Raw genomic sequence first — 22,548 nt, 5'->3', positions numbered from 1 at the left:
GGGCCGGTGCCGGGGCTGAACAAACAACCCCAGCAGGAACTTTAAGTACTCTAATGAGCTGTTAACTACTGGTTAAACACTACACAACTAACTGATAACTGCTAGATAACTCTAATGTGCTAAGGGACACTCTCAGACGAGAGACAGAGTTATTCCAACGCCTCCACGGACGGTAAGAAGGAACTGGAGGGGTCGGGTCGGCAGGGATATATATACCCTGGAGCGGGGCGCCGCTCTGGCGGGAAGGTGGGGGCCCCGCCGGCCCGACGGGAGCCGCTAAGGGAAAAAGTTTCCGACGTCCGTGCACGCGGCGCGCGCACACCTAATGTGTAATGGACGTGAACAATCACTCGAAGAAGAACACATTTTTTAGAGTAACTAGTAAATAATATCATACCATTTTGATTATAAAAGGCTTATATAGTTACATCTATAGATATGATTAAATTAAATATACAGATAGAAATATTAGATGTATCTGATGTTTGGATATCATGGTGAGGGGCCATCAGAAGTAGACAGATTGGACAGCAATTAAACTAGACATATTCAGTCATCTTAATCAAAAATTGCTAAATTACCTCACTATCTTCCATAGCCATTTCACCAGAAGGAGGTTTAAAAGATGCAAGCATCTCTAACAAATCAAAAAGGGTGGTAAGATGAGGTTCTTGCAAAAGTAAAAGCATTGGAATGTTGTCCTTCTGAGGAGGAGGTAGGCAAGATGCTGGAAGCTGAACACCTTCACCTTTTCGCTCCCTCCGTGGTGCACCCAAGGATACAAACACCATCTAGAAACAAGGGGGGGAGGAGGACATAGAGACTATTTTAACAACACAACTACAATGACCATTTTTAAAACCAGAGACAGCTTATAAATAAGAACAGACTTAAGAACATGGTTTTGGAAGATACATTAGTATCTTCACTGTTGATCCTTTAACTATGTTTCAACAGAATGTCACAGTTCAAAAATGACATACATTGGGCAGCACTGGAGATTACTTTGATTTCGCCTGACATGGTAAGTATGAGAAGTGGCAGCAGCAGAGTGATTAATTAAAAAGTAATTAATTCAAACGTGTGCTAAATTTAGGTGGTCAGATCCTCTAAAGTTGTCTTTTTCTTTGGCAGGGAGGAGTGACGAAGGGAGGGGTTGTGCAAGGTCAGGTCCTCCAATCTGCAGTGGTTGTAAGGTTAATCCTCCTTCCTGCAAAGTAGACATTCCTATCTTTCTTAGGCATTGGGCCTGGATTCACACTCTATGGAAGCTTGCTCATGTCCTGGGCAGTAGGCTGATCTGGGCTGCAAGCCTTGATAGGCCTTAGAATAAATAAAGATGTGATAGGGATTCTAGACTTTTATGAGTTCATTTACAGGATGCTATGGATTTGAGCATCAAAAGGGAGAAAGGAGGCTCTTGACAGCTTCAATGGCTCTCTTTTCCCTGCTCTCATGACAAAATGCTTTGAGATGCTATCCTGTTCATAAAAATCAAACAGTTGTGACCATTTGGCCAAAATCTTGATGTTTGATGTTGTTTTCACCGGCCCCTGCTTTTTTCTACAAAAAATAAATGGTTCCAAATTTTACTTTGATCCTTCAGCATGTACTACTTCACATCTACTAATACACCCAGAATGTGGCTTTTTAAACCAGGACTACTTTTTACAACAGTAAGGCAATAGAGCAGTAGAATGTAAATGTATGTTAATAGGAACTAACTGTAATTTTATTTTGGGTGTAAAGGGGATGTATGCTATACAGCAGAAAACAATACAATGGTTTTAGGAAACAGATATTGCCAAAGAGAATTTTACATTTTACCACCTAATACACTTACTGGTCATCACATGACAAAAGCAGCATACCAAATGATCTTTTTATATTTGTCTTATTTTTACACTGATAATACCTGCATATCCTTAAAGCCCAATTCATGAAGTGTTTTTTCATCATAATCAGTTGTTAGTTCGTGCCCAGATGAAATCATTCTCACAGGTCCCATGAGACCACCTACAATAAAGCACAACATAGTGAATTTCTGGAATTTCATTGGCAATTTAAAAAGCATAATCTTTAAAAGTAAAATTAATATTAACATTGATACTGCATCTGCTGAAAATTTTTTCAAAAAGCAGCTTCCTGGTAACCTCTCAGGGCCTGACCCAAAGGCCCCTGAAGTCAATGGGAATCTTTCCACTGACTTCATTGACCTCTGAATCAGGTCCTTAATTACTTCCTTAGCAATATGATTCAATTATATCTTGTAATAAAAAAGGCAAAGGGAAAAAAATCTGTCTTATAGGAAGGGAAGAGAGATAATAGATAAATTCACCTTGAAAGAACTTTCATTAATTTCTTCCAGAGCTGGAAAATTGTTCTATAAGCATTTATTTTAAATACTGATAGTTTTACTAAGGCTAGGTCTATACTACCCGCCTGAATCGGCGGGTAGAAATCGACCTCTCAGGGATCGATTTATCACGTCCCGTCGGGACGCGACAATCGATCCCCGAATCAGTGCTCTTACTCCACCAGCGGAGGTGGTAGTAAGCGCCGTCGACAGAAAGCCGCAGAAGTCGATTTTGCCGCCGTCCTCACAACGGGGTAAGTCGGTTGCGATACCTCGAATTCAGCTACGCTATTCACGTAGCTGAATTTGCGTATCTTAAATCGACTCCCCCCTGTAGTGTAGATGTACCCTAAGTGTGAATGCAATAGAAATTTTCTTCTAATTGCCCCTAAAGTGTGTACCATTAAATTACTATAAAGCACTATAAATTAAGGATCCAGGTCTGATCCAAAAAGGTTCACATCTATCTGCTGTTAAGACTGGAAGGAACGCAGGTGGCAGAGAGAACCATTCCTCCCCTTTTGTAGCCTTGTTTTGGTATGCGTGGGAAGACAGAATGGGCACATGAGTGCTCTAACACATGCTGCTATAAGAAGAAGGTTTCACTTTCCAAGCTGCATTGGTCAGTGCAGCCCCTGACTGGGAACATAGTGAGGCCACCTGCAGGAAAACCAGCAAACAGTGTAACCAAGCTTAGAATCTACTGCCGACTTTCCACAATGAATAGTTTGTCTCACTCTGTTATATGCTGCTTAACATATATTTTATTCATAATTTCTTCTTCAACCTCTCTAGTAAAATTTACTTATAATTATGACAATGTGAATTGGAGATGACATCTGCTAAGGCAGATAGTCATTGTTTGTGAATATCAGAAAGAATCTGACTTCTGACCTTATAGCAGGCAGAAGCTGGAGTGAAATAACAGCTTAGGCTCTGTCAAAAGCAAAGACCCTGCCAGTAGAATCACCATCTAAACAGTGATGAAATGGGGCTGGCAAAGGTCACAGAGTACTGAAAATGCCAAATGATGTGGCAAGGCGCCAGTCACAGTCATAAATAGAGCAAATTAAAAAGAAAGCAAAAGTGAAGAGGAGGTTACTTACCTGTAACAGGAGGTTCTTTGAGATGCGTGGTCCCTATCTATATTCTACTGAGAGTTATGTGCATATGCCATGCACCTGGAGCGGGAGCTTCTCAAAGTGGTAGAGTCCATCAGTCCACACATGCATCCTGGTACCACTTCATGGTTTCACCAGAGGCAATAACAGGCATGGTGGACCGACCACGCCTTCAGTTTGTCTCCACAACTAATCTACCAAATCCACAGCAAAGGTGAAGGAAGATGGGATTGGAATACAGGTAAGTAGCCACCTCCTCTTTGAGTGTATTCCACGGAGGATGATTAACAAGCAGTACCTAGACAGGAGGAGGGTGCAAGGGAGATGACGGAACCGTGGAACGGAGGACCGATGTACCAAACAAGGCAACCATCGCAGAGTCTTGCACCAGGGCATAGTGAGAAAAAAAGGCGTGTACTGAACTGCATGTGGCTGGCTTATATATGTCCATAAGGGGCACATCATGGACCAGGGCCATAGTTGATGCTTATGCTCTCATGGAATGGGCCCATATCCCACCTGATAGGGACTGCCATGACAAGTGATTACAGAGCATAATGCACTGTGGAGTCCGCTCCGAGATTCGCTGGGTGAAGGCGGCCTGCCCCTGAATTCTCTCTGCTATGGAAACAAATAGTTTAGGAGACTTCCAGAATGGTCTTGTCCTTTGTACGTAAAGGGCCAGGGCCCTATGTATATCGAGGGAGTGAAGCTGCTGTTCCTCCTTTGAGGTGTGCAGTTTGGGAAGGAAGGTGGGCAAATGTATGGGTTGGTCGAGGTGGAAGCAGAAAACCACTTTCAGTAGAAATATGGGATGTAAGTGCAGTGAGACTTTGTCCTTATGGAAGATAGTAAAAGGAGGATTTGCAATCATGGCCCCAGTTCACCAATCCTTCCTGCAGAGGTAATAGCGACCTTCATGGAAAGAAGAGGAAGGGAGCAAGAGGCCAGAGTTTCAAAGGGCAAGTTCATCAATGGCATAAGGACTAGGCTGAGGTCCCACTGAAGAACAATAGGCTGAACAGGAGGGTATTTGCATACAAGGCCCTTCCAGAATCAGACAGTCAAAGGGTGAGTGAAAACCGAATGCCCCTCCACAGGAGGATGGAAAGCACTGATAGCCAATTCGTGCACTTTGATGGAGCTGAGAGCGAGCCCTGAGGCCATCAGAGACAGTAAATAGTCTAAGACCATCAGGATGCCCACAACCTCAGAAGCAAGACCTTTTTGCTGGGCCCAGGAAGTGAAACATATCCATTTGGCTTGGTAGGATTATCTCATGGAGTCCTTCCTGCTACTCGAGAGGACATTTCCCACTGCCAATGAACATTACTGTGCCAGTGGAGGTGTCCATCCAAAAACCAAGCCCCCAAATGAAGTGTCCATGGATCAGGGTGCCTGCCATTGTGTTATGTGAGCAATTCTGGGAACGTCGAAAGTGGGAGTGGAGGATGGTTTGACATGCAGAGAAGAGTTGGAAACCAGAACTGGCAAGGCCAGAATAGGGCGATCGGGATGGCCGTCACTCTCTCCCGTTAGAATTTGTGAAGGACATAGGGCAGGAGCGGTTGGGGAGGGAAGGCATAAATGATTCGATCTGACCAGTCAACAACCATGGTGTTGCCCTGTGAATTGTCACCGAGCCCTCCCCTGGAACAGTACTTGATTATTCCTGGGGGAATTCTGCATCACTGTGCGTGCACAGAATTCATGTTCCCCGCAGATATCTTTGTTTCCCCACAGAAAAATGGCTTCTGATGGGAAAGCAAAGGGAAGCTGCAAGAGCAGTCACGTGCCCCTCCCTGGAAGCACAGGCAAGTTGGTTTGGGCGCCCGGAGCAGCTGGCAGAAACATAAAATCACTGCCAGGGGGTGGAGAGGAGATGGGCAATCGTGTGTGTGAGAGTAACACTTGGTCCCTCTTGCTCGCTACTGTGGCACACTCGGCGTGAGTGGGCAGGGCTTTGGGGTGTTTCTGAGGAGGTAGGAATGGGGCAGGCTCTGTCCCCTCAGGCAGAACAGAATGTATACTCCTGGGGGAATTCTGCACCCCTGCGCAATACAGAATTTTGCAGAAATTATCATGCGTGCAGAATTTTCTTTCCCCCACAGAAATGTGCTGAACTGTTGCTAGCTGCCAATAGGGGCCACTGGACCCAGCAAAGCACAATTACCACATAGAAGACATTGCTGGGGGGACGGAGAGGGAGCTAGAGAGGTCCTGGCAGCTGTAATCCCCAGCATGCCCTAACGGAAGGAGAGGGTGGCGTGCAGGAAACTCCATACAAGCCTGTTACCAAGCATCAGGCTGTTTCTTCCTCTGGATCCCTGGGCTCGGGATTGAGGGGAGGGAGAGAGAAACAGTAACTGGGCTGCCACAAGGGTTTCTTTAACTCTACTCCTGGGGGAATTTTCATGTGTGTGTCTGTATTGTTACAGACATACTTGCTGACAGGTATTTTGAATTAAATTACCAAAATAATTGAAACTGGCATGATTATGTAGTGTTATTTTGACAAATAAAATTTGCAGAATTTTGCAGAATTTTAAAATATTGTGTGCAGAATTTTAATTTTTTTGGCACAGAATGCCACCAGGAGTAACTGGATGCACTTGCTGTTGCCATGAGAGGAAAAGAGATCACTGACTAGGGTCCCCAACAACCAGAAATGTCCGTGATTACCATGTCACCCAACTCCCATTCATAGTCAGTCATGAAATTCCTGCTGAGTGCATTGGCAATCACATTCTGACTCCCTGGGAGACAGATCACCGACAATAGGATATGGTGTGCATCGCACCACTTCCAGAGGTGTACCACTTCCACACACAGTGCTGGGGACCTTGTCCCTCCTTGCTTGTTTATGTAATAAACCACAGTGGCGATGTCTGACATAAGAACATGACAAGAGTGGATGGGCAGTAAAAATGCATGGCATGCCCTGCGTACCACCCTAAGTTCCAGAGTGTTGATGTGCATCCGGGGTTCCCGAGTGTTCCAAGTTCCTTGTGTCATGTGATCTACCATGTGAGCACCCCAGCTGTCAAGTGACACATATCCTTTATATTTGTCATGCTTGGAGAGGACGGGAGAAAGGGCATTCTGGAGCAAACGTGGAGTGGATCTGTCCACCATTGAAGGGAAAAGATGACTTCTTGTGGAATGGTAAGCATGTCCATGGACAGATGCATAGGGGAGCAGCCATAGTTGTAGACAGCAGAAGCCATGAATCGAGTGAAGGCTTTGACATATGTACACATTGCCATGTTACCCAGGAGGGGGACATAAGTTCTGGCTGAGACCGAGGGGTTGGATGTCACTGAAGTGATCAGGTCCAGTAGCGTCTGGAACCTGTCCTTCAGCAGATTAGCACATGTGGAGGTTGATGGGTACGCTAATGAACTCCAGGGACTGCGTAGGGTGCAAAGTCAATTTTTCAACTTTCACACTCACTCCTAGAGAGCAGAGAAGTAGAAGGAGCTGGGAAATCGATTCTTGAGCTACCATTTTGGACCATGCTGCCAGCTGCCAGGCGTCCAGGTAGGGGAGTATTCCCTGCTGTCGAAGGTGAGCTTCTATCACGGAAACCTATGTAAAGATTGTTGGAGCAGTGGTAAGTCCGAATGGGAGAACCCTGTATGGGAAGTGCCGAGGACCCACCGTGAACCTCGGGAACTATCTGTGGGTCATGTGGATGTCGACGTGGAAGCAGGAGTCTTGCATATCAAGAGCCGTAAGCCACATGCCTTTTTCTAGCAAGGGAATGATGGCCACAAGCGTGACCATGCAGAACTTTGGCTTGCGAATAGAACAGTTGAGGCATCAGAGATCCATAATTGGTCTCCATTCTCCCTTCTTTTTGGATACCAGGATATAATTGGAATAGAACCTTGTGCCCTGAAAGTTTGCAGAGACTGGCTCTACTGTTCCTCTCTGCAGTAGGAAGTCCACCTCCATGGCAAGGATACTGTCATGAGAGCGGTCCCTGAGATGGGACCATTCTGGGGGATGTGGAGGAGGTACCATCATAAACGCAATCGTTATAGCTACGTCGAATTACATCCAGAACCCACTTGTCCATTGTTATCATGCTCCAAGCTGGCAGAAAATTTGAGATGACCTCTGAAAAGGGTGGCTGGCAAGAGTGTTGGAGTGCAAAGTGACTGACAGCGCCCTAGATGCACTCAGAAATATTGCTTATGAGAAGACAGAGTGTGCTGCATGGAGGATGGCCCCGGTGGACCAGGCAGATGAGACCTTTGTACCTTTGGGTGCTTCTGTGGAGGCTCAAAGGCTCGCTGGTGGTAGAAATGGGGAGCTCTGTAGAGTTGTGTAGACAGCGGGCAATAACATTTTCGTTTGGACGCTGGCTTATAAATGCTTAGCAATTGCAGGGTGGGCAGAGGGCAGCAGATCCAATGTAGGAGAGGGGTCCAACCAAGCAGGTGAGTGGACCAGAGCACGTGGAGACCACATCCCTTCCAGGTCCACACTGGTGTCTCCTCAGCGTCAATGGCACTCGGTCCACGGATGGAACCGGAGCTGGTAAGGGAACCTGTCTCGGGACCGACTATTCACGAGACATTGGCGAAACCGATGCAGGAGGAGTATGGTGCCCAGGAACCAGGACCAGCATATCCATCAAGCAATGCAGCTTCTTGTCGCTCTTGTGGGCCCTGGAACACACCGCTCCTCCATGGCTGGAACTCATGGACGATGCAGCATCTTTATTGGATCTGGAGGAAGACTTACTGCCATGCTTCTGTGACTCATGGCTAGGCCCCAGTGCAGGATCCATAGCACTGGTCCCAGCTGAACCGGACTGGGACTCTGCAGTAGGAGGCGCAGGAGTACAGGGAGGGTTCCCCGGCCAGGATCCACTGCAGCCCCAGGGCTACCTCGATGAGGTGCTTCTTAAGGTGGAGGGAAGGAGAGGCAAATCCTGCACCTAGATGCAACGTGGGCTTCCCCCAAGCAGTACAGACAGCATTGGTGCTGATCGAAAACGAGCGAGGGCAGGAAGTACAGCATAATCCAGTACATAGACATAGGTGCTGGGCAAGGGGCAAGTGTGTGGCAGGAAACCACCAAAGCAGAGTCCCAAAGTCCTTAATCCTAAGAAACTACTACAAACACAAACTACCACAAAAACTAAGAAATTCTGACTATGTAGAAGAATAAAAACAGTTTTTCTGTAAAGATTGGAAAGTGCATCACCAAGGATGAGAGAACAGCAGAAGTTCCAACTCTGAACATGCAGCGCTGAGCAGGGACTGAAAGCAAAGTTAGTCTGCCCTTCCCTTTATCGCCTCGGGTGAAACCATGAGGTGATACAAGGCTGCATGCACAGACCGACGGACACTACTACTTTGAAAAGCTCCAGCTCCATGGGCATGGCACTTGAGCATTACCGTCAGTGGAATACAATAGAGCCCATCATTCAAAGAATAAAAGATATGCACACACATGTGAAAGTTAAAGTACTAGGGTCAACTCCTGAAATACTTGCTCAGTTTTTACTCAATTGCTAAAATTCCCCAGTGAAAGTACTGAGTCAAAAAAACTACTTAAGGATGTCAGGATTTGGCCCGATAAGCAGGAGTATAGTGAAAACGTTTACATTTTCTGTCACCATGAATGAGGATGCTTTTAATTTTGCTGAAACTTGAATTGTTGAACACAACTTGAATTTCCACCTTAATCAGAATGACAGAGCAACCATTTCAGAGTTTCCTAATAAACAGGGGCTGGTTTTAGTAGCAGCTTTACAATACCATTGAAACAGACATGGCTAAAATAATCAAATTTCTTTAACATCAGGAATAAGTAAGGGAAAAAAAGGATTAAAATATTCCTATTTAATGAGAAAATGGTATCATCAACTGCATCACACAAGTCCAAATCCTGTCCTCAAGTAAACATTTGTGTAACATGTACAATTATTAATATTTATTAGTTGGAGCCCCAGTGACGGACCAGGACCCCATTGTGTTAGATGCTGTACAAACACAAACCAAACAAACAGTCCTTGCCACAAAGAGCTCATGTCTAAGTACAAAACAAGAGACACCAGATGGATACAGACTGGGACTGCAAGGAAATAATTAGACAATATTGGTCTGCACAGTAGGCTATGTTCTCAGCACAGCAGCAGCCTAAACAATGTCAAATTTTTGTAGGCATCCTGGAAAAGGAGAGCTTTACGGAGAGCTTTGAAGGAGGATAATAAGGAAGATCAGAATAAACGATCAATTTGGCAACAGGATGTTCAGTAATAAATTAACTATTTTAACATAGTTGCAAAAAGACTGAAAGATGCAGTAAAGGTACTCATACTTGAATGGCAGCTAAATACATATTTGTGAGCCCAACATACATTCTGAGTCCTAATTATTTACATATACAGAGCCATAAATATACATGGCACAAAATGTAAGATGGGTCTCGACCCAGAGGACTAACTAAATAAGACAGAATAAAATGAATAAAAACAATAATGGCAATGGGGAAAGGAGAAGATAATGGTGGAAGGAAGGAAAGAATGAAAAGTTACAAGTAATAAAAATCATGTGATTTGAAAAACCATGTGTAAGTAGTTCATATCCCTTGTTACTTCTGAATTTTCTCTCTCTATTTTAAAAGAAATGGTAACATTTGCAAAGCACTGTTTAATAATTAAGTGTGACAGGCTGATGCTAGTTATGAAATAAATGGAGCACATGGAATAAAACCAACAGTGATACGTGCTATTTTTCCCCAGATACCCTAATCTACTGTCAAATAAACATCATCTTTCAACCTCTCTGCATGATCAGTGAGCCAAGCGCAAACTAAGGCTAAGAGTATTGTATAACTTACCAGGGAAATCTCCTTTCCGGCTGCTTTGGCCAAACTCTTGAAGCTGAGCTTGCTGGTTTATCTGCTCTTTCTGCAAATTTTCATACCAATGGGTAACCTCAGCCCTTAGATCTGCCACTTGATCACTAGGATACATTTCTATAGTCATCTGAAACATAATGCGCACATTTTTTTCAGAATGAACAATGAACGTTATGAAACATAATGATCTTGGAATAAAATCCAATTGGAAAACCAAAGTTCTACCTTGTCAGGAAGTCCAGCTGGCTGACATACAATTCTTAGTGGTAATGACTGTTTATCACTAAGTGCCTTTAAGTGACTGCTGATACCAGTGCCTTCAATCTGCCACTGTCTCAGATGATACGCAAACCTTAAGAAGCATATAAAAATCACATAAAAACACTACATGTTTTTGTTAACATCTGTTTAACTCAAAAGCCTGACAAACAGTAAGAAGACAAGAAGGCTGAGAAAGGTCCCAACCCCACTTCTCTGGTCTTTCAGAGATTCCAACACAAAAAGAAAAGACAAGACTTTGTATTCCTGATATTGCTTAAGTTTAAATAAACAAAAACAAAAAAAAAACCACTTTCCACCTTTTTTTATACATCATGAATAGGGCCCTACCAAATTCACAGCTGTGAAAAATGCGTCACGGACCATGAAACCTGGTCTCTCCCCGTGAAATGTGGTCTTTTGTGTGCTTTTACCTTATACTATACAGATTTCATGCGGGAGATCAGCCTTTCCAAAACTGGGGGTCCTGACCCAAAAAGGGGAGGCGGGGGAGTCACAAGATTTTTGGGGAGGAGGTCACAGTATTACCACGCGTACTTCTGTGCTGCCTTCAGAGCTGGGTGGCTGGACAGTGGCAGTTGCTAGCCAAGCACCCAGCTCTGAAGGCAGTGCCGCCGCCAGCAGCACCGCAGCCAGCAGCACCATGGCATGGTATGGTATTGCCACCCTTACTTCTGCGCTGCTTCAGAGCTGGGTGGCCGAACAGTAGCAGTTGCTGGGCCAAGGGCCCAGCTCTGAAGGCAGCAGCGCAAAACTAAGGGTGGCAATACCATTCCATGCCATCCTTACTTCTGTGCAGCTACTGGTGGTGGCACTGCCATCAGAGCTGGGCTCTCAGCCAGCAGCCACCGCTCTCCGGCAGCCCAGCTCTGAAGGCAGCGCTGCCGTCAGCAGCAAGCGCAGAAGCAAGGGTGGCAATACCATACCATGACATCCTTACTTCTGTGCTGCTGGTGGTGGTGGTGCTACCTTCAGAGCGGGGCTCTCAGGCAGCAGCCACCACTCTCCGGCAGCCCAGCTGAAGGCAGTGCTGCCATCAGCAGCAGCACAGAAGTAAGGCTGGCAATACTGCAACCCTCCTACAATAACCTTACAACTCTCCCACAACCCTCTTTTGGGTCAGGACCCCTAGTTACAACACTATGAAATTTCAAATTTAAATATCTGAAATCCTGAAATTTAAGATTTTTAAAACCTTATGATATGAAATTAACCAAAATGGACAGTGAATTTGATAGGGCCCTAATCATAAAACAGCAAATGAGGGCAACCATCTTTTTTTTCCTTGCCAAAAACCTTTAACAGACTAAGCCTCACACAAAATATTTGCAAAGTATGTATTATTATCCCCATTTTACACAGAGGAAACCAAATGAAAAATTTACATCTCTGTTTTTCATTATTTCACTCAACTCAAATTTCTATTTGGTACAAATGATAGGAAAATAAATGACAATAAATTCCAACTCAAAATATATTGAAGAAATTGTTTACCTTCTCCTAAAAGCTTCAAGGTGTGTCTTTAGCATTAAAAGTCCTCTTTCAATTATGGTGAGACTTGAGTGGGAGTCTTGCTCAAGATTACTGGAAGCGATCATAAGGCTCTCCATACACTTGCTAATAAATTCTTGTTCTTTTTCCAGACCTGTTTTACCTGCAGACAGATATTTAAATAACTATGTGACAAATGTATTGAAAACTGCAAGTTTTAGTACCCAAGATTAAAACAAGATAAACTAATATTCTTTAAAAGATTTTATTTTTAACAAAAAACGACAAAGATTATTTTGTACAATATCCTTGGATTTTAGTACACCAGTATAAATAAAACTGAGAACTCACCATTAATATAATAAGAATTGATATACTGGATAGCTGCTCGACTGACATCACCGGACTGTGCTCTTAAAGCAATGCCCCAGAATTGGTCCATACCACACAACTGTTAAGACAAATGAAAAATTTATCATGTGATTATTTTCCTAATGGGAACCATCTCTCCCCCAGTCTGACACATTTACACTGTGTCTTTTCCTGTTAGTACTGGAAATACTCCCACAGAATGGTGGGACTTGGCCAAGCCCTGAATGCGTGGGACATGAGCATCTGAAGCACTATAGGCAAACTCTAGATAGTAAAGATAGGTCTGACTATTGGTTTGGAAAGAAATGCTGCCCTAAGGAACCTCGACAACATTGTGCTATCTATCCAAAAACTTAAGCTCATTCAAGTGATAGTACTATTCAGCAGTCAGACTATCAGAAATGATGGTAGAAGATCTTAAAGCCAAGCCTAAGTCATCCTGAAAGAAATCCATGGAAGCTGGAACGCCTGATTCCTTGGAGTTAATATTTGTATCTTGGCACCCATCAGAGAACTTTGTGTAAACTCCTGAGTAAGCAAAAATGATGCAAGGCCTGCAAAAAGCTCAAAGAAGAATATCCCATGTTGTTTATAGACCTGGCTGCTCAATAGTCAAACTGTTAGGCCCAGTTACTCTGAAGTGGGATGAAGAAGCAAACACTGGAATGGGAGATCCTGGCTTGCTGGAGAGATGGAGTAAAGATCTCTATGAAAGCTACATTAGGTTTGAGTATGACAGCATACTTGGCCACTTTTAACTGACCCCCTTTTTAATCTTCTGGATTTTTCTACTAGCGGAAAGCAGGGGGGAAACAAGGGACCCAGAAGACAAATCATCTATTTGTGAGCCCTTATAAGACAGTTACCTTTTTCCTAACTGGTGTTCTTCAAGATGTGTTGCTCATGTCCATTCAACTTAGGTGTGTGTGCTCCCCACATGCACCGGAGCCAGAAGTTTTTTCCCTCAGCAGTAGTTGTAGGGGACCAGCTCAAGTGCCCCCTGGAGTGGCACACATATGTTGCGGCATACAAGGTGCTGCCAACTCCCCCGACCCTCAGTTCCTTCTTGTCGGTTTGTAGAATGGATATGAGCAACACATCTCAAAGAACACCAGTTACAGAAAAAGATAACTGTCTTTCCTTCTTTGAGTGCTTGCTCAGGTCCATTCAATTTAGATGACACCCAAGCAGTACCCCTCAGAGGTAGGTAGGAGTTCACGGATGTGTAGACTGCAACACAGCTCTGCCGAACCCAGCGTCATCTTTGGCCTGCTGAGTGATGGCATAGTGGACCGTGAACAGAAAACTATATACACTATAATACAAGAATTAACGAGTTCGTACGAACAGGCCTTTGTGTTTTCACTGGATGTGAACAGATCCACCTGGAGAGCTCCCTAGATATCAGCTGCAACAATTCTTGCTTAAGGACCACTTTCAGTTATGTATCTACCAGCAGTTTTTTAGTCTGCATTTTTGTACATTGTATCTTATGTTGATCAGACAGATAGAGGCTATGTGATCTTGTGCCCACTTGCTGATTTATGTATGCCACAGTCATTGTGTCATGTGCTTGTTCTCCTTTCTCAAGCGATCCTGGAAACCCTGAAAAATTATCATGACCAAGTCTCACCTCTGGGAATTGATGTTCTGGAGCCTTTCTGACAACATTTCCTGTATATCATGGCAGCCCAAGTAAGCTCACCATCCTGCAAGGTTGCCACATCTGAGGTCAGAACTTTGGTGTACAGATTGTGACTAGAGCATGCTACCATCCCATGGTTCTTCTGTTTTCCCGAACTGAGGGATATAATTACTCTAGATGGCATCTTTAATTTGCTCTGCATCTCTCTTTGGGAATGGTTCCAGGACTTTTAAGAGCAATCCCTGAAACTCTCTCATGAACTGTCTTGCCCATGGAGTAAACTTTATGCAAGAGACCTGAAGATCTAGGTGTTACAGGCAAAACAAATGAATGATATTCTAATGCAGGACACCTGATCGGGATCTTCCTGAAACTTTGCTCTGCCAGAAAAACAGACTCTTCTTGTGTCTATTTTGAAGCCAAGGTGGACGGCCCTCTAAGAAGAGAACAAGGAGTTCTTCTTTCCATGTATTATAAACCCAAAAGGCACAGAGGAGTTGCAGAGTTTTCTGTCATGACCCCTTCTGAATCAACATTAGGGAGTATGAAGAGGGAGTAATTAGAATTTTATGACTTGCTAACAGAGCCTTTCCCCATTATTATAAGTCTCCTATTCCTTCACAATGACTTGTTCAAAGGAGGAGTGAAGGTAGATGGAAAATTTTGTCTTGGGTTTGGATGGGAGCTATTTACCCTTGGACTTGGTTCTTTTTTTTCCTGATGAAATCTCGATGGTGGTCACCACCTTTCTCCCCATTGTCTTAAATGCATATGGATTAGAATTTCTTCTAATCTCTGGCATAGTGTTACCATGGTCTGAAGCTGACAATTCTCTTTTTCAGGGGATCAGATAGAACCTAATGGAATAAGATGAGTATCTGAAAGGCTTCTTGGCATTTTTTGTGTTTTCTGGTCTTCGGAGACTTTTTGCTCCTTTTGCCTCTTAGAGGATTTTCCCTCGCATCTGAGGATCTGTCCTAATTGGTGCTCCCATTTGAGAGATAACTCATAGGGATGGCTTTGAATCCCTGTGTTCTCCCCATTATCCAATGTATAACTAGAGAGGAAATGCAGGAGATCACTCCCTACAGGAACCCAGATTCTTCTCCTGGTAAAAAAAGAAGAGTCACAACAAATGTCAAGGGATTCTACTAACCAGCTAAGAACATGAGAGGGGAGACCAATATTTTTCACCATTTCACCTTCAAGGTAGACTGTATGGATGGAGGAAGCTGAAAGAATTTTGTACTTAATTCTCTGATCATTGAGGAAGGACCTGGCTGCTGGATCCCAAGAAGGACTGACCCACCATTGCAAAGGTATATCTGGATGTGCCTTGGGTGGTGTGGGAGGACAAAAAGCCCCAATGTGCTGTCCTTTATGACCTTTCTGCTGACAAAACAGAAGTCTTTAAGCTGGGAGCAACTATGGCAAAGCTCCTTCCTGTGGCTCCTGAGAGGGCCTCCTCTCAAATGGAGTACCTCTTGGCCTTTCACCTGGGCTTTTTGGCCTACTATACTGAGGAGATAGAAACAAATGGAAGAAATGAGGTCAGCAGGTGGCCTTAGAGGATATAAGCCTCAAAATTATTATTATTTACTACATCAGCAGCACAAAACACAACTTTCACTACAAGAAATTCAGCCTGGATATTTTATAAGAAGAGTACCACTTTTGTTCTTAATATGTGCAGCACTGTACATATAAGATAATGTAAAGTACAGTAACGGAAAGTGAAATACCACCAATGATTAAAAATGTGTTTCATAAGCAAGCTCAACTATTTCTCTTCTTTTTATTTTTTTTTTAAAAACAGTTTCCAACATGTTTAGTAGCTTTTAGTATTTAGGACAAGCGTTTCATATAAACATTTTGGGCCAGATTCTGACAGGCTCTTATATATGTGCACAGAAAGGTGGGGGGAGAGGAAAGAATACACAAAAAGCCTCCTCACTCTCTTTGCATACCACACACAAGCTTGTCATAAATTATATTTCCTGACTTCATAGTGCAGCGACTGGTCTCTCCTAGTGTTCTGGTGGGCAAACACCACCCCAAAAGGAACACAGTCCTGTTCTCTTTCTGCATTAGCCTGCAAGGCAAGACCAGTATGCAAGGGCTAGCATGCTACACCCAGTGTAAAGGTGTAGTAGCAGGCATGGAGGAATTCTACCTGCAGCTGCAATTAAATCATTATGGACTTTATCATTCTTTTCTGGCAATTTCATGTTGGAATGGTATGGAGCTGTCACATCCCAGAGGGATCTCCAGGAGAAATTTGGTTTCCAAAAGGCTTATTTCCATTGGGATCGCCCCATCCAGAAGATAGTTTTACACCATCCCAACACAGAACTGTACCTAATAGGCATGACAGAAACTTTAATGATGTAATTGCGATGATTGACTTATTTTATCTTGTCTCTGATTTGTTATTGTTTGCATGCACTGTAAGTAATTTATAATTTAAAAATATCTCACTGCAGAATATCTACAAGCTATTTGTATTATCAGCATTAAAATCTCACCTTCCCCATCCTCCATCTTTTTTTTTTTAATCATAGAGAGAAAGTGTGTTCGTGAAATTCAGGAGGCTAAATTTTCACCTTTCATAAATGGAAATACTTTCAGAGGTGACCTTAAAAAACAGAGGTCCTGTCTGGCACACATGAACATTAAAGATCTCATGGCACTTGTTGCAAGAACAGAGGTTTGCATCCGTGAATTCAATCAAAATTCTCACATGCCCATCCACACAGCTCCTCTCCACAGGACACTGTTGATCAGTGTGTCAATTGGTTGCTAACATCCACTTCAAATATGGTTACATTTCTGAGGTGCTTTATGGTGTAAAAACACCTTAAGAATCTATCAGGACAAGATGGTCTACAATCTACAGCATATTATATGAATGTAAGACATATTATATCATGACATACTTCTAATCAAAATGAATATGCTGTTAAGTCTGTGAAGATTATCATGTGCTATGCATTTATTATTACTAACTGTAAACATCACAAAGACCTATTCTGATTTACCTACTAAACAAACATTATTTAACACATTTCATTTATGGCCAGTGTGGGAAAACCCTGTAGACGTTAACAGGCAGTAGGGGGTGGACAGAAGCAGCCTGCATTTTCTTTGTGGACTCTCATCAATCCCCTACCCAGAGAAATCAGAAAACAACCCACATAACTGCAGTCCTTGCCAGAAAGCATAGAGAGGAGTCACAATCCCCTCTCCACAACAGATGAAGGAGAATGCATGCATGCACAAAGAAGTGGGGCATCAGTCACAGTCCCCCATACACCTGAAAACTTTGAGACCTATAGTTCCTAGAGCTCTCGCTAGAGTGGACATCTGCATTGCCCCCAATAAACGGCTGTGATTTAATGCCACTTCATGCTCAATACCTCTCACTAAATAGCCTTAAGGATATTAAGATATAGCTAAAAAAATGTACAGAGAATTAACTTAATTTTAGGGAAGAAGGGAAATTGTAGCATGACGTCAATACTTACCTCTGAGTTTGAACCACCATCATATGCACTGGTAGCCAATCGGGCCAAGTTGCATAAATGTTGAAACAGGTTTAGACCAGTCATACTAATAGTTTCAGGTTTTAGCTGTGGCATCTAAATAAAATAAATGTGCCTTAGTATGAAAAGAAAATTGACAATGATAGAGATGGCAATGATTTCAGGGCATTTTTTCTCTCAAAACACACAAGAACTTCACTGCCACCCCAAAACAGACTTAAAAATTGTAAGGTCAGTCAAGTTTTGTTTTAGCAAAAGATGTGAATCTCTTTGTACTGTACAGAGAAAACCACCAATAATGACAATGCTCCCCAATGGACCCCCCCGAATTGGTGTTGGAAACTGTTTAGAATGGGCAACATTTTCAGCACTGTAACATTAGCACTTAAACAGTTGTCAGCAACAGGATAATTTGCTAACGTACCTGACTCTTCAGGATTTAAAAACAACTGGGGTACATACGGACAACGGAATTACACACCAAGATGTAACTGTCTTTATATAAAAAAGGGAGTGGGTGTGTCAGAAAGAAGGGTGGCAGGGAACAGGAGTTCCCTTAAAGTCAGTGGAGCAGTAACAGTCAATTTACAGCCACTACTGAAGTCCTAAGCCTTCTGCTGCTCCTGTGCCTCTGCTCCACAGAAGGCAAGAATAGTAGATCCATATACTGGCAAACCTCCCCTTCCCTCAGCTTGGCTCTGGTCTGTCCCGAAACCCAACTCCATCGAGATGCACAAAGAGACATTGCAGACTAGAAATCTATGGCAGGCAGGGGGGATGGGATGGACACCTGAATAGGCTTGCCTTCCACCTCACAATGCAGAGGAATAGTTCCATTGCACCTGGCGCCTTCCATTGCTGCAGAAATGGCAGGATTTCCCCACAGAAGTAACTTTAAATATATTAAAATCACTTTGATACAGACAAAAAAATTTAAACTCAAATTAATGAAGTTAAATTAAAAACTGTTTTCATATACCTTTTCTAAGAAAAGATGCTTGTAGGTTTCCATTCCCATAGCGTGCTGATCTTTACTTCGTACTTGATTTAAGAACCAGTGTAACGCATCATCATAGCACTCAGAATCTTCTACTAAACAATGCCATAAAATGTCCACTTGTTCTAAACTCAATCCTAGAAATAAAATGTTTTTAAATGCTTCTTTATAATGTCAGATAAATTTGCATATTCTATCTGAAACAGGTCAAGTAGAAAAGGCATAAAAGTCTTTGTCAGGGTGGTAAGTTTTAAAAATATGTCTACTAGCAGCAGAACCCTTTATCTCCCATATGTAGCAATCAACTGACAGGCATCTCTTTCTCTGGCATTTTTGTGCAGCGTGGAACTGAGGAGTTGCCATGGCTTTTTGTCCTTGATGATGTGAACATCCATACAAACACACACTCAGGATTTCATTCCTATCAAACTGCAGGAGGTTTCTCACTTTATAATGTGTTTAGACACATTCTGGACTTCATTTTTGAGTTGGGAATGGAGATAGTGGTTAAGAATTATATCCTTGTCATGATTTGATTGTTACTTCCTTCAAGGGGAGATCAATACCCCACTTAGCTCTCATCAAAGTACTTGACTTCATTGGCTTGCACTCAGAAACTGGTGTTCCTGGTTAGGCTGCAGATGTCTTCAAGGGAGAACACTGTGGACTATTTTATCAATGGCACTGTAGGACGTTATACTGATTATTTGCCCTTGACTATTGATATTATGGCTCCTAAATACCCCTCTCTTTGTGCCATCCTGAGGTCACCTTTATTCACAGACAACCTATAACAGATGAACTGTGAGGGGAAAAAGTCTAGAGTGCCACTGGTGGAATCTGAACTTGGAGTATGACCAACTGAGGCACAGAGAAATTGTGAGGTCCTGTGCCATATTGACAGCTAAGTAACCTTTCTTTTCTTACATCATGGTATCCATGAAGTCTTGATCAGCACAACAATTCTAAAAGTGAACAGTCTATTTATCCACAAGCGCTCACTCAGAATTAATATTTTCTCAATTTTAGGAATTTTCTATCTATTGTACTGCCTGGACAAATCGAACAGACTGAGGCAGGATTATCTGGTCCTGTGACAGCACAGCCATACCAGCAGGTGGCAATAATAGTAATATCTTCTTGAATTTTGGCTAGTTTTGATCATGCAGATTCAGAAGGTACTTGGAAAGCTGCAGCCTATACACTGTTAGCTGGAACCACATGGTTACTAAAAGCATGGTTTGACCAAAATGAGTGGTTAACTAAGTATCACTTATTACTGACACTCTCACTAACTACTATCTTATCTCTAACTCTAATCTTTTGGGGAAAGGTTATTTTGAAGACTGGGGCAAAGCAACTGCAGAACCATCTAGAGTCCTCATATTTTCTTCACCCCTGTAATCTGGTATTAGGCCTGGGGAAGATACAGACCCTCTATGTTGGTAGCAATAGATTTTACATTTAAAAAAATCAAATTAGTTTAAATTGAAATGAAGTTAACTTTAGGAGAGTTTATTACTATAACTACAGAAGCCGGATTAGCTATGCTATGCAGCAGATCTTATCATCCATCAGAGGCTGCCTCATCCAAATACGATAAACGGAGTACTGGACAGCCAAGTGGGATATCATCTGGAGTATTTTTAATGCTTAATCTTGACTGTTCATACTAGAAAATAAATTACTATAGGAATTTCTAGGCTTATTCACTATTTGGAAGCAGTAGCATGTTCTTACTGTTCATTTTCATTTGTTGTTGTGTATGGAGTTGCATTTTCTTTGGTGCTGTTAGAAAGAGAATGCCAATAATTAGTACATCCCCCTTCCTCTCTTTCTTGCTATTGAAACACCTTGTTCATATGTCTGACCAGGTGCTTCTAATGTGCTCATCAGCAAGTTCCAACAAAATTATGCAGTGCAATTAATTAGACAGAATGATTATTCTCCAGCCTTTTCTTATGTTATGACACGGAAGTGGAAGTTTATTTAATTCTTGTGATTGTATTAATTTTCTTCAGGGAAGTAGTGCCAATAGTTCAATCTCACATTCCAGATTCTCTTTGTCTGCATCTGTTTCCAGCTGCCACGTTAAGTTCTTGGTCTTGCTATACTGTAATAGTGTGCAACTATTCTGTGAAGTGCTCCTTGATCTCAATCTTCCATTGAAAATCCAGCTTTACTGCTAAATAAATTCCGCCCCCCCAGGCCTGCTTTTCCTCTGAATGGATACATGAGCAGCATGTTTGTCCTTCATACTTAATCCAGTCACATATATTTTAGTTTAAGTGACATAACTTCATTAGAATCAGAGTTCACTGATTGCTGTTCTAACTCAATAAACTAATGTCATTATAGGAATTAAATTTGTATACTGATCATTTTCATTCTAAAATATTATTTAATTGTCCCCAAATATTACCACTATTTAGCACACAAGACATTATTCCAGAAAACCACTTGTAAACTACTTTATTAACACATAAAAATAAATAACATTTTTGCACGGATATTGCACTTTCCATCCAAAGACCTCAAACCACATGATGTAGGGAAATATTATTATCCTAATTTTAATTATCATCATCCCTATTTGTTAGAAAATTGAGTCTCAGTGAAGTTAAATGACATGACCAAGCAAAGTTGGGAATAGAATCCAAAAGTTCTGATCCCTAGTTCTGTGCTTTAGCTACAAGACTATCCTCCTCTCAAAGTACAGCATTGTAGATTAACCTTTGATGATGTTGTTTAAAAAAAATGGTCATATTAATTAAAAAAATAATCAGATTGTTAAAAAGTAGATATGTTTAATGGTAAAATTCAAGGGATGGATATTAATTATCAGGCAATATAAAAAAACTTACTGAAATGATCTGGTGATCCAAGAGTTGAAAAAACACATGTCAAAAACTGAAGACGCACTTGAACTTCTGCACTGTGGCTGTACCTATATTTGAATATTTTTAAAATAAAACATATTTTTAATTCATTTACAAATGTTTAATTACTTATATCAATCCTTCTTTATCCCTGCACGCGCGCACACACAAACACAAACTTGAGCAAACATAAGAACATAATTTCTCATTAATTTTTTAAAACTACTTTCAAAACTTCAAACTAAGTTCAAGAAGTAATGTAAACCCCACCCATACAGATTGTAGCACAATACAAAGTAACTGGAAAAAGAGAACAGAGGGTGGGGGAGCAATAGGCGAGTTTTGTGTGTACTTTATGCACCTTTAATAAGAACTGTATCTGCTCAGCACCATGCAGAATGGGGCCTTCACTAAATTTCTAATACACGTGCAAAATGCTCAGAAATGTCTGAACTTCTAATCATTACATAAAAATGAATTACTCTTCTTGCAGCAATCTTTGCAAGTGCTGCCTACAAATTTTAACTATATTCCCCACCTATTATGAGATGCATATTTATTTAAAGTAAAAGAGAGGAGGAGAACAATATATGACCTAGTTTTCAACAATGAACTATTTCACATAAAAGGCTAAATTTTCAGTTAGTTTCAAACCAGTCTTTAAAATTGTAACTCATCACATAGATCTCTAATTATGGGATTTGTATATGCAGATGAAGGTTTTCGTGAAGCTGAAAATTAGACCCTAATTGAAAGCTAAATTTTTCAAATGTGGATGCCTAACGTTAGGCACCTATATCAATATATAGATACATAAATAAAAGTGACCTGATTTTCATAGATGCAGATCCTGTGAGTTGCAAGTGCTATAAATTAGGCCACTTTTAACTAGGTTTAAAAATAGACTGAGGTACCTAATGTTAGGCACCCAGGTTAGAAAATGGGCACTAAAGTTTTAGGACTTGAAGCTAACTGTACTATCTTAAT

The 22,548-nt window shown here is 42.0% G+C and overlaps 1 protein-coding gene across 1 annotated transcript in view; it reads right to left on the bottom strand.

Annotated features, from left to right (window-relative positions):
- USP34 (ubiquitin specific peptidase 34) overlaps window positions 1-22,548 on the bottom strand; it is a 272,737-nt gene that overhangs the window by 141,727 nt on the left and 108,462 nt on the right. Inside the window, exons 21-30 of the mRNA XM_034764180.1 lie at window positions 21,547-21,629; window positions 20,423-20,470; window positions 18,665-18,819; window positions 17,668-17,781; window positions 12,478-12,577; window positions 12,130-12,289; window positions 10,582-10,708; window positions 10,336-10,483; window positions 1,916-2,016; window positions 582-791 (exon numbers count right to left, since the gene is read on the bottom strand). Coding sequence (XP_034620071.1) covers window positions 582-791; window positions 1,916-2,016; window positions 10,336-10,483; window positions 10,582-10,708; window positions 12,130-12,289; window positions 12,478-12,577; window positions 17,668-17,781; window positions 18,665-18,819; window positions 20,423-20,470; window positions 21,547-21,629 — 1,246 coding nt within the window. The remainder of the gene's footprint in view (window positions 1-581; window positions 792-1,915; window positions 2,017-10,335; window positions 10,484-10,581; window positions 10,709-12,129; window positions 12,290-12,477; window positions 12,578-17,667; window positions 17,782-18,664; window positions 18,820-20,422; window positions 20,471-21,546; window positions 21,630-22,548) is intronic.

This window comes from Trachemys scripta, chromosome 3 (assembly GCF_013100865.1).
Source record: "Trachemys scripta elegans isolate TJP31775 chromosome 3, CAS_Tse_1.0, whole genome shotgun sequence".
NCBI classification, from domain to species: Eukaryota; Metazoa; Chordata; order Testudines; family Emydidae; genus Trachemys; species Trachemys scripta.
Note: the sequence above shows the minus strand (reverse complement) of the source record. Positions and strands in the feature narration are given on the sequence as shown.